Raw genomic sequence first — 11,130 nt, 5'->3', positions numbered from 1 at the left:
GGCTTAAAAAGCTGTGGGACTCTGGTGGGACCCAGGGCGGAAAGCAGTGCCTGCAAGTTGTCATCATCAGTGCAGCTGGTAGGTGCATGGGACCAAAGAGGGGGGAGTAGATGGGGCAGGGGAGCAGGAGGTTTGGATTGTGTTGTGTTATTTCTCAGTAAGTCCTGTCTCTGTCCCACAACAACCCTTTGCTCCCCATCCCCTTAAAAGGAAGGGTCTGCACCCATGTACGTTTATGAAAAACAAATTGGGATCTCTTGCTTCTCCCATTTCCCCCTAACACCCTACCAACCAGCCTCAGAGTCTGAGGATGGAGTTAAGAAAAGACAATACAATTTGGGAGCTCACAGGCTTCTATTCTTATCTCAGGAGAAGCAAATGGTCCCTTCTTTCTCAGGAACCATTGCCATTCTCTCTTCCCCCTCCCTGTACCCCTCCCCTCCGCTGGAGCTGCTGCCATGGTTGCCAGGCATGGTTGCTAAGTCTCTGCATGGAAGGGTTGGCGTGGGCTGTGCTGCCACTAACATTACCATGGTGAATCAAGGGACACCTGGTATAGACTTAGGGGGAGGGATCCTGTGGATACAAGCAACAACCCCCAGAACAGAGTGAGCCCAAAAGGTGAGCTCCACTTAAGGGCGGCTGAGTGAACTCATCATTGCTACAGTCATGAAGGAGAGCACCCTACTGGGAAGGAGAAGCCACTTTTATCCTTTCAGTTGGCAGGGGATTTGGCTTTGTCGAGGGAGCACACCACACTAAGCACTCTCTGCCCCCAGCATAAGGCTAACAGAGCTGTGTGGGCACAGAACTATATCCTAGGACTCCTGGCTGCTGCTGGTGATGGTGGGGGGGCTCTGTGGGTGCCCAAGGATAAAGCAGTTTAGGTGGCCAACACAAACTCCGAGTTCAGCCTTATCCCCAGCAGGAAAAATGTGAGGAGTAAAGGGTGCAGGAGCCACCTTTTTTGAGTTTGGGGAAGCAGCTGTCCCCCAGGGTCATACAAAAGCTTCCCGAAAGCCTCCTCTCTCCAAGGCTTGGGAACTGGTTACTCATCTCATCTGCACCCGAATGCCACTGCCGCTAAAAATAAACCCCCTCTCAGCAGTGGGCCAGCCCCTTCTGCACCCCAGCCCCATGGAAACCAGCAGAGAGTGACAGGCAAAGACCTTGAGTTCTATCCTCACCACCCTCTGTCAGGGAAAAGAGTCCAGGCGGGAAGGGTAGAACCCTGGTGGTCAGGCAACCTGACAAGCAGGAGAGCAAAGGGTTAAAACGTTGGGGAGGGTGAGGAAATGGGGACTGGAAAAGAGGCATTGTCAGCCTAGCAAGAATTAGAAGTCCCTCCCCGCCTACTCGCCTACTCGCTCCGGGTCCCATTAGGCTTGGGGGACATGAGCTGTGGGAAGGGGCGTTCAGTCCCAGGCCCCAGGGGGCAGCCGTGCACTTGGGGGAGGTAGCAGCGCCGAGTAGTCCGCCGCATGTCACATGCGCGCGCCGGCGCGCGCGCATACACACACACACACACACACACACACACAGAAGCACACACGTGTGCCTGGGTATATATACATATCTTTGTGCTTAAATCACTTCCTAACCACCGGGTTTTTTGTTTGTTTTCTTCTCCTTCTTTGAAGTCTGTGCTTCTGGGTCCAACTCCTTGGCCATGGGTCAGGTAGAGGCTGGGATGGGATGGGGTGAAGGCAGGCAGATCCCAGAGCAGCTCTTTGCTAAAGGCATATTGCTCCCTCAGCCATTTGATGAGACTCTTGCCCCTCAGCAAGTTATTTGCTGTCTTTGTGAATGAAGCAAGCAACACGCACAGAGCCATTACTGACACATAGAGCTATGAAAATGGTGGGTACAATTCCTTGAGCAGGGCTGAAGGGAGATGCTGACCCAGATATGGAGCGCCGGGGTGGGGTGGGGCAGGATGCTGGATGGCCCGCTCTTCTCGGAGGGGCCTGACAGCCCCCGGGAGCTCCAGGATGAGGAATCTGGCAGCTGCCTCTGGGTGCAGAAGTCCAAGCTGTTGGTGATCGAAGTGAAGACTATTTCCTGTCATTATAGCCGCCGCGCCCCTTCTCGACAGTCCATGGACATCCATGTCAGCCACTGGGCCCGCGGGCCCCAGAGCCGCACGTGAGTGAAGGTGGGGTGAGGGGCGGCCAGTGGTGGGGAGGGAAGTGGGGTCCGGACCTCCCCTCGGGTACCAGCGAACACTGCTGGTCTTCTTTCTCTTTCCCGCGCCTCCCTCCCCCACTCGTCTAGGACTGGGCCTGACTCATTCAGCACGGTTTAGGGGGACAGGAGTAGGAGTGAGAAAGGGCAGGTGATGGGGCAGCCGCTGTTCAAGTGTGTTTGGAGAGATGGTGAGGAGTCTCTTTTCGACTTCAGCCCTAACAGAGACGCACGTGCACTCGCACACACACTCACACATACCCCTTCACATGGCTGCCCCAAGTGGTCTCCAGTGCTCCCAGCTCCCCACACCTCGACTCCCTTTCCCCACAAACTCCTCACCTGGGTTCCTGCTCATTGTCCCAGGTGTAGGCTGAGCCCGGGATCCCCAGAGCCGCCACCCCGCCGACCCTGGGCCTCCAGGGTGCTGCAGGAGGCGACCAACTGGCGGGCGGGGCCCCCCGCCGAGATTCGAGCCCGGGAGCAGGAGAAAAGGAAAGCGGCATCGCAGGAGCGGGAGGCCAAGGAGACCGAGCGAAAAAGGCGCAAGGCTGCTGGGGCCCGACGGAGCCCCCTAGGTCAGCCCCGCCCCGAGCCCCGAAACGCCCTTCGGGGGGCGGCCCAACCTGCAGGGCTCCCAGTTCCCGTGCGACCCGAACGCTTTGGGCAGGTGGGACAAGCGCCCAGTCCATCCGCGCAACCTCACAGTGACCCTGGGGCGGCGTGGGCGGGGCCGTGGGGAGGGAGGAGGCCAGGGCCCCCCAGCTACGAGGCGCATCTGCTGTTGAGAGGCGCCCCAGGCACAGCCCCCAGACGCCGCTGGGACCGGCCGCCACCCTACGTGGCTCCACCTTCTTACGAAGGCCCCCACCGGACCTTGGGGACCAGGCGAGGCCCCGAGCTCTCCAGGGCGCCCACCTCAACAGTCCCAGTTCCCACCACCTCCAGGACCGAGGCAGGGCGCACGAGGAAGAGGCTGGATCCTCGAATCTACCGGGATGTCCTCGGGGCTTGGGGTCTCCGACAGGGCCGGGGTCTCTTAGGGGGAGCTCCGGGCTGTGCAGCGGCCAGAGCGAGGCCAGAGTCCTGGCAAGGGGCGGCGGAGAAAAGCTCGGGCCTAGCTGCTGCTGGCCTGAACGGTGCGAGCGACCGCCGGTCCCAAGCCAAAGCTACCGGTAGTCCCGGCACGAAGACAGCTCCTGCCGCAGCTGCAAGCACGATTCGCAGCCCCCCGCGTCCCGCTCCCAGGTCCAGGCACCACCTCAAGGGCTCAAAGGAAGGGAAAGAAGAAAGAGAACAGATCTGGCTTCCCAAATGTTGGATTTCCTCCCCTAAAAAGCAGCCACTCAGGCATAGCCAGACTCTCCCCAGACCCTGGGCTCCTGGAGGCACCGGATGGAGAGAGTCCCTGGGTCAAAGACAGGGGACAGAGCCCGAGACCCTGGAGGTGTGGAAGGCGACCCGCCGCGCCCACACCCTCCCCCGCACTTCTCGGGGACCCGCTCGTGGAGAAGGCATCTTTGTCATTGACGCCACGTGCGTGGTGATAAAGTCCCAGTACATTCCGACTCCTCGAGCCCAGCAGGTGCAGCTTTTGCCCTCTGGGGAGCCATGCATTGTGGGCGACAGCCCCCGGCTAGCCAAGCCGTGCCCCGAGGAGGGCGAGGGGCCCGCGGGCTTCCCCTCCCCTTGCCAAAAGCTACAGTTGAACAGCTGCGTCTTAAACCAGCTGGGCGGGGGTCGAGGGTGCGAAGCTGAGGGCGGCCAGCCGGGGGATTCCTCCCCGGGACAGCGCGCCTCCGGCGTCTTAGGGCTCCCCGTGGGCAAAGTCAGCCTCCGAGAAGCCCGCAAACAGCCAGGCAGCCCCGAGCACCCAACCTCAGGCCCGGCGGCTCCGGGATGCTCCGGTAGCGCGAAGGGCTCGGAGGCCACTGGGGGCGCCCGGCGCGCGGGTGCGGCCTGGGGGCGGACTCCAGGGCCCTACGCCGGGGCGCTGCGGGAAGCCGTGTCCCGCATCCGCCGCCACACCGCCCCAGATTCGGACTCAGACGAAGCTGAGGAGCTCAGCGTCCTTAGCGGTTCCTCCGATGGAAGCGACATGGACACCCCGGGCGCCTCCTGGCGGAAGGAGAGGACCCTGCCAGTAGTTGGGAACACCGGGTCCAAGGAAGGCGGGAAGACAGCGGAGCTGAACGACAGTGTCCGGGAGATTCTAGATGTCGTCAGTCAAACCGAGGAGGTCGCCTTCCGAGAAAAAGACACGAAGGGAACGCCACAGGGAAATCGAGAGAAACAGTGAGAGATGCCCCTTCTTACTCTTGTGTCCCTCCGCCCATCCACCCTTGGGCTCACGGTCTCCTTTCTGCTCCACGGACTTTTTTGCTTCTCTTTGCCTTCTTCCCTAACCCATGCCGATTCCCATACTTGAAACAGAAAGGAAAGGCAGCGTGTGCCAATTCGTGATTTTGTTTCTGGAAAGATGAGGGTGAGCAGATTTAACACCTGCTACAGGAGCTGAGGCAGAGAGGCAGGCGGGCAGAAACCGTGGCAGTCATTGGAAAGCAATGGTCAGGGCAGGGCCCCTGACAGGAGGCAAAAAGGAACCGAGAGGCTTTGGACCTAGTAACAGAGTGAGCAGGTGACAGAGGGCTTTGGACAGAGGAGGAATGGGTGCAGACACAACCAACAAAAGGGAAGAGGCTCAGTTTGGTGTGACGAGTTGAGTTTCAACTCCAGGTCTGCCACTGGCTGGTGGACCTTAGACTAACCATGTCCCCTCTTCAGGCCACCAGGGCTCCTGGTATGTAAAATGAGGGCGTTTTGCTGCTCGTTCTTCTATGGAATTTGGGGATCGTTGAAGAAGGCCTCTATCTCATTCTTGACTTTGGCAAGCCAAGAAAGAGATTTGGGAGTTAGTGAACAGAATCTAAGGGTTCCTGGGACCTTCCCTCTTCCTCAGTTCAGGAGGGTCAAGGTTTGAAGAAGATCAAGATGGGCAAAGGACTTCTATGCCAGCCTCCCAAGTTTAGGTGAGTGCTCCCCAAGGCAGAGCAGGATAGTGGCCCTGTCTCTGTCCCTGGCCTGTGGTGGTCCAAGCTGGGGAGGGAAGTTAGCCAGTGACTCAGCTTGGGATCTCTTTAGGTCTGCCCCCTCTCCTCCATTCCTATGCCCTTAGTAATGCTAGGAAACGTTTCCACGGTTTCCCACGCAGACGATATCGCCCACCTGATAGGACCCTGACAGTTTCTTCATTTCTTCCAGAAAGCAGTCCGAGGCAGCCAGTAGATGTGGGGTGTGATACTCGCTGTAGCCACTACGGGGCGCGCGCAGGTCGCGGATTTCCCCGGTTGCTGGTGTTCGAGTTCCCCCTATCCCGGCACTGCCAGTTAATTGGGTCCATAGTCACCCGGCTCCTGTTCCCCGCCTTGACGCTTCCAAGCCGCGCGCGCGGGGCCGGGAGCAGGCCTCCGGCCTCCCAGACCTTTGGAGCGCGCCGAGCCCTTCTTTGTACTCATCCACGCCAACTGCCTTGGAACTGACACGTCTTTTTTTCTCTCCGACCCTCTGTGTCTGCCATTTATTAGCCATGTGACTTTGGCCAAATCACTTCACCTCCCTGAGCCTCAGTTTCCTCATCTGTCAAATGGGGTTTATAAACACCTACCTCGCAGGGTTGTTGTGAGGATATAATGCGGTAATGTATATACGGCGCCTTGTACAGTGCCTGGCACACAGTAGGCGCTCAATAAATCTAATCCTCCCTTTATGCAGCTCCAGCATCTTTCTTTCTCTGATCCTGACCTATGGTATCCCTCCCCAGGCCTTCTGGGCCTCTTCCCGCTCGGTGTGAGCGGGAGGAGGACAACTCTCCGTTGGAAACCTCTGGCCCATTCTGTCTCCCAGGCAGGGACGCTCTCTTCTTTGTCCCCCTGCCCCACCCCTGCCGGCCCTTCCCACTGCCCAGGCGCTCCCCCCCCCCCATTCCGGGCAAGGGCTGAGTCAGCCTAGGTAAATTTAGCCTCCTGCTGGGCAGGAGCGGGGGCTTTGCCCAGACTCAGTCCTGGTCCGGCCCCCAGCCCCGCCTCTGTCCCCACTCCCACCAAGTCCCGCCAACCCGGACTCTCTCGCGTTCAGGTCCTTAGGTCCGCTCTCAAACCACTTATGGTTTTAAGTCTCCAATTATCTCGACATCACACCCAGTTAAGACTCTAGGCAGGACTCGGAGGGGGCAGGGCTGCCAGGAGGCCGCCCTAGGCGACCCTGAGTTGGCCTTGATTCAGTGGATGAGGGTCTCCTCTTTGGTTTTCCCAACTCTAGCAGAAAACACTGGTCCAAGCTCCCCAGGAAGATCCACCCGCCTTCCTGTCTAGAACCTACAGGATCAGATTTCTAGAGGCTCTGGCCCCCGGAAGTCAAGAAGGCCTTGGGTGAAGATCAAAGGTTCCAGCGGTCTGCCCACCTTCCACCACGGTTCTAACTGCTGCCAAGTCTAACCAAGCATTTACTGAGCACCTACTGCAAGCAGGTCTCTGGACTGCGCTCTGGGTTAGAAATGAGCAAAAAGGCCTGCCTGGCAATGGGGTAAAGGTGAAAACATAAAAAAGATAATACTGAGCACATCGCGCTGGGTGCTGTAAGTGGTCAATCAAGGCAGAGCCTAACTATATGAGATCAAGGGAGATTCGGTGGGGGAGGTGACATTTGAGATACAAATTGGTGAAAGGGGAGCTGAAGAGATGGCTTAGTGGTTAAGAGCACTGGCACCCATTGGTTCCAGGGGATCCGATGCCCTCTTTTGACCTCTGTGGGCATTGCATGACTCAGGTGCACTTACATACATGCAGGCTTACATACTCATGCACATAAAAAATTAACATAATTTAAAAATTATTTTTTAAAAAAAGCGATGAAAGGGCATTTCAAGTACAGGGAACAAGTCAGATACCCGGGCACTCACATGTGGTCCCAGCTACTCAGGAGGTTGAGACAGGAGAATGACTTGAGCTGTGGAGGTTTTTGTTTGTTTATAGTTATTTATTTATGTTTTATTTTATTTTGAAGAGGTCAGGTAAGGGTGTCAGATCCCCTGGAACTGGAGTTACTGATAGTTGTTAGCTGCCACATGGGTGCTGGGATTCCAACCTGGGTCTTCTGCAAGAACAGCCAGTGCTCTTAACCACTGAGCCACCTCTCCAGCCCCTGTTTTTTGTTTTTAAATAATCTGGTTTGCCTGCAATTGAGAGAGCATTTGGAGACCACTGATACTGTTGATCAGGCGTGAGTGAAAACTAAGACCAGATTGCCATGAGCTTGGAGGACTTGGGAAGAGAATGGGTTCAGGCTAGGATGGAGGCTGGGGACAAACGGGTAAGAGCAGCCACCTGCATTTTGTTCATTTCAGGAGCTCTAGACTCCTGGGGCTGGGAGAAGGAGGCTGCATGGAACAGTTGAGGGCTGGCCAGAGAGGCCGGTCCATGATGCTGCCTGAGCCCCTTAGAGGATTCCGTACAGGAGCACGGTTTCTAAGAGCCCATTCATATTGTCACCATTATTGTGGAACTGACATAATGTTGTATTTAGAAGGACACAGACTCCAGGGTTGGCAGTCTGTGTTTAAATCTTGTCTCTACTGGTTCTAACTGGGTGGCCTCTGACAAATTACTCAATCTCTCTGTGTTGCAGGGTCCTCAGTTATAAAATAGGGTTATTTCCAGGTGTGGTAATCTCTAATTCCAACATTTTGAAGGCCGAGGCAGGAGTATCACAAGTTCAAGGTCATTTTGGGATAACTAGTGCATTTGGGTCTAACCTGAGCTGCATAGTAAGTTAGAGGAATCCTAAGCCACATGGCAACTCCCTGTCTCAAAAAAGTAAATAAAATAAAATAAGGTTACTAAAAGTGATTTTCTCAGGGTTTTTAGAGGATTAAATGATTCCACTTATAAAATACAATGATGCATAGCATATAGTAAGTGACAGAAATAATTATTGTTTCTGTTTAGTGCTATTTCATTAGGGATGGAATGCAGGAGCAAGAAGAAGGGAAGAGGGGAAACAGATAGCAGAGTTCACATCAAAAGAAACCAGAGTCTGGAGCACTGGTTATGAGCACTCGCTACTTTTGCAGAGGACTAATTCTCAGCAGCCACATTTAACAGCTCACATCTGCCTGTAATTACAGTTCTAGGGGATCTGATGCCTCTGCTGACCTTAGGTGGCACCAGCAGACACATGGTACACATACATACATGCAGGTGCTCACACATACAAATAAAATAAAAATAAATGTTTTTTTGCGGGGGGGTTGCTGAGCGTGGTGGTGTACACCTTTAATCCCAGCACTCCAGAGGCAGAGGCAGGCAGATCGCTGTGAGTATCAAGACCAGCCTGGTCTACATAGTGAGTTCCGGGCCAGCTGGGGCTACAGGGAGACCCTGCCTAAAAAAGATCAGTAAATAAACAAATAATTTTTGAAAAGGTTGGGGGGGACCAACTATGGTGGCACATGCCTACAGACCTGAGGCACAGACAGGAGGATGGCTGCAAGTTTGAGCTCAACCTGGTTTATATGGCAAATCCCAGTCCAACCCAGTCCAGCTAGGGTTACCTAGTGAGATTTTGCAATAGAGAGAGGAGAGAGGGAGAGAGGGAGAGAGGGAGAGAGGGAGAGAGAGAGAGAGAGAGAGAGAGAGAGAGAGAGAGACTTTTGGGGAGGGGTCAGAGCAACAGACTCCTTCCAGAGCTTCCTACATTTTTACCTTAGCAAAGTCAGAGCCAACTGCCAAAGTTCCAGGGAGATAAGGAGGGGAAAGACAGCGACTGACTGCCGATCGGGGGGCCAGCTCCTGGTAAGCAGTATCTTAGGCTGGCCACACAGCACCCTGTGGGTGGGAGGTTGGAAGCTCCCTGCTGTGAAAATGACTTCTAAATCTAGCTGCATCCACAGCCACCCAGCCTCCTGAAGGAGGCCACAACTAACCCCCTCCCTGGAACAGCCTCTCTGATCAGGAGGATGGACAGCAAACACAGGAGGACTGCTCAGTGTGGAGCAGCTGATCTTAGGTTAACACAGGATCTCATGAATTTTCCAACAGCTGGTTCTTCTTGCCCCACATTTCTGTCATAGTTAATACGGCATTAGCGGGTCTAAGAATCCTCTCTCCCTTTCAGACTCAGGAGCGCGCTGGGGTGTCCTGAGACCAGCTACAAATGGGTAAGGAAACCAGATTCAGAACATAACTGTGACTTCAGATTCTGTCAGAATGAGTAGTGTGGATATGTGTCCATGAGAAGAGAAGAGGGCAGGAGAAACCACTGAACATAGATGTGTTTGCACAAATTGGGATGTGTGCGAAGTGTGTCTTAGGACAACAGGATCAGGTTCCCACAGTTATTATTCAATTGTTCACATGCCCATTAACCATATATGATAGGGACACAGGGGAGATTCAGGCTTACTTTCTACCTGCCGGGAACTCACACTCAGCGGTGTATGAGGAAGGGATATGGAAGAGGAGCCCCATGGAGACATTATTATCATAGTGTGTACAGGCAGTGTAATTTATCTTTGTGATGGCCTCAATAAAAGAATAGGGGAGCTCACTTCGGTAGCACATATACTAAAATTGGAACAATACAGAGATTAGCACAGTCCCTGTGCAAGGATGGTATGTAAAGTGCATATGTTAGTGAGGAAGCTTCAACCCAGGTGCTGCATGGCATGGGGTGGCCTCCCTTCTTTGAATCCCCTGGTATTGCCCAGACTTTTGTAAGTCATTTTGTGAATGGATGCACGGTCCATGTGTGCATGTATCCATTCATCCATCTATGTATCCCACCTGTCCTTTTACCTATCTATCCACCAACTCCTCTCTCATCCACCTGATCATTTCTCCATATCCATCTATCCAAGCATCTATTTCTTCATCCATGATCCCATCCAGCCACATATTCATCATATAATGAGGGCATATGATGTCCCTAGCTCCATGCTGGAAAGGATGGCAAGATGAGGAAAACACAGAGCCCACGTCCTCAGGGAGGAAGAAGCTTCATCTACTACCTACATAAATAACTACACATGGGTAGCCAGTAGGTGTTATGAAAGAAAGTCCCACCAACAAGTGTCAAACAGGTAAGTCCACTTTGCTAGGGAAAGTAGAAGAGTCTTCAAGAGGGAGGGATATTTGAGGCAGTTTTCAACAGGGAGATAGGGAATGGTACATTCTAGAATGTGGGAAGGCATTTTACCAGGAATAGGGCACTGAGGAAAAAAGACGTATAGAGGAATGAGATCCTGGAGCAGTGCTGGGACTGAGATTCTGAAGTGATTATTGAAGGCAAGAATAAAGCGTTTTCCAGGCCAGTTGTGGTGGTGCACGCCTGTAGTCCCAGCAAAAAAGACCAAAAATAAATAAATAAATAAATAAATAAATAAATAAATAGTATTTTCCCTTTAGTCTAGAGCAGTAGCATGCATCTGTAGTAGTCCCAGTTACTTGGGAGGCTGAAGCTGGGGGATCCCTTGGGCCCAGGAATTCCAAGCCAACATGGGAAGCACATTGAGACTCTGCCTCAGACCAAACAGACACACTTGAGCTTTTGTGAAAGGAATTGAGGGAGATAGGAGAGAGAATTTTTGAGCTGGGAATATCTTAGTGTCTTTTCAATACCAGTGAAAAAATTTTCCTGATGCTTGATCATGACCTTCCTTCCTTTCCTCCCTCCCTCCCCCCTCCCCCTCCCTCTTTCTTTTTTATTTTTTTGGTCTTTTTGAGACTGGTTCTCCCTGTACCTCCCTCCCTCCCCCCTCTCTTTCCCTTTCTTCCTTTCTTTCTTTCTTTCTTTCTTTCTTTCTTTCTTTCTTTCTTTCTTTCTTTCTTTCTTTCTTTCTTTCTCTTTTAGACAGGGCCTCCCTGTAGCCCCAGCTAGCCTGGAACTCCCTAT

The 11,130-nt window shown here is 53.7% G+C and overlaps 1 protein-coding gene and 1 non-coding gene across 3 annotated transcripts; both read left to right on the top strand.

The window, feature by feature from the left end:
• The first annotated feature begins 1,921 nt into the window (after positions 1-1,921).
• Ddn (dendrin) lies at positions 1,922-5,954 on the top strand. 2 transcript variants are annotated; one of them, XR_607985.1, is made up of 3 exons: positions 1,922-2,145; positions 2,551-5,213; positions 5,446-5,954. XR_607985.1 is itself a non-coding variant. In XM_008853673.1 (2 exons), the coding sequence occupies exons 1-2, from the start codon at positions 1,937-1,939 to the stop codon at positions 4,481-4,483; spliced, it is 2,142 nt and encodes a 713-aa protein (XP_008851895.1). In that variant the 5' UTR covers positions 1,922-1,936; the 3' UTR covers positions 4,484-5,954. The 2 variants fall into 2 exon arrangements, 1 of the variants encoding a protein (XP_008851895.1); XM_008853673.1 differs by having other exon boundaries at positions 2,551-5,954.
• Positions 5,955-9,779: 3,825 nt separating this feature from the next.
• LOC115067763 lies at positions 9,780-9,884 on the top strand. Its single transcript, XR_003847126.1, has one exon. It is a non-coding gene; the product is annotated as a U6 spliceosomal RNA (small nuclear RNA).
• The last annotated feature ends 1,246 nt before the right edge of the window (positions 9,885-11,130 follow it).

This window comes from Nannospalax galili, unplaced genomic scaffold (assembly GCF_000622305.1).
Source record: "Nannospalax galili isolate Female #2095 unplaced genomic scaffold, S.galili_v1.0 scaffold867, whole genome shotgun sequence".
Taxonomy (NCBI): domain Eukaryota; kingdom Metazoa; phylum Chordata; class Mammalia; order Rodentia; family Spalacidae; genus Nannospalax; species Nannospalax galili.
The sequence above is the reverse complement of the archived record's forward strand: the minus strand, read 5'-3'. Positions and strand labels throughout refer to the sequence as shown.

Excerpts from the sequence above, each read along its gene's own strand:
- Ddn (XM_008853673.1), top strand. The coding sequence starts at position 1,937 with ATGCTGGATGGCCCGCTCTTCTCGGAGGGGCCTGACAGCCCCCGGGAG. Across the intron at positions 2,146-2,550 it reads CGCGGGCCCCAGAGCCGCAC|GTGTAGGCTGAGCCCGGGAT; the intron begins GTGAGTGAAGGT and ends TCATTGTCCCAG.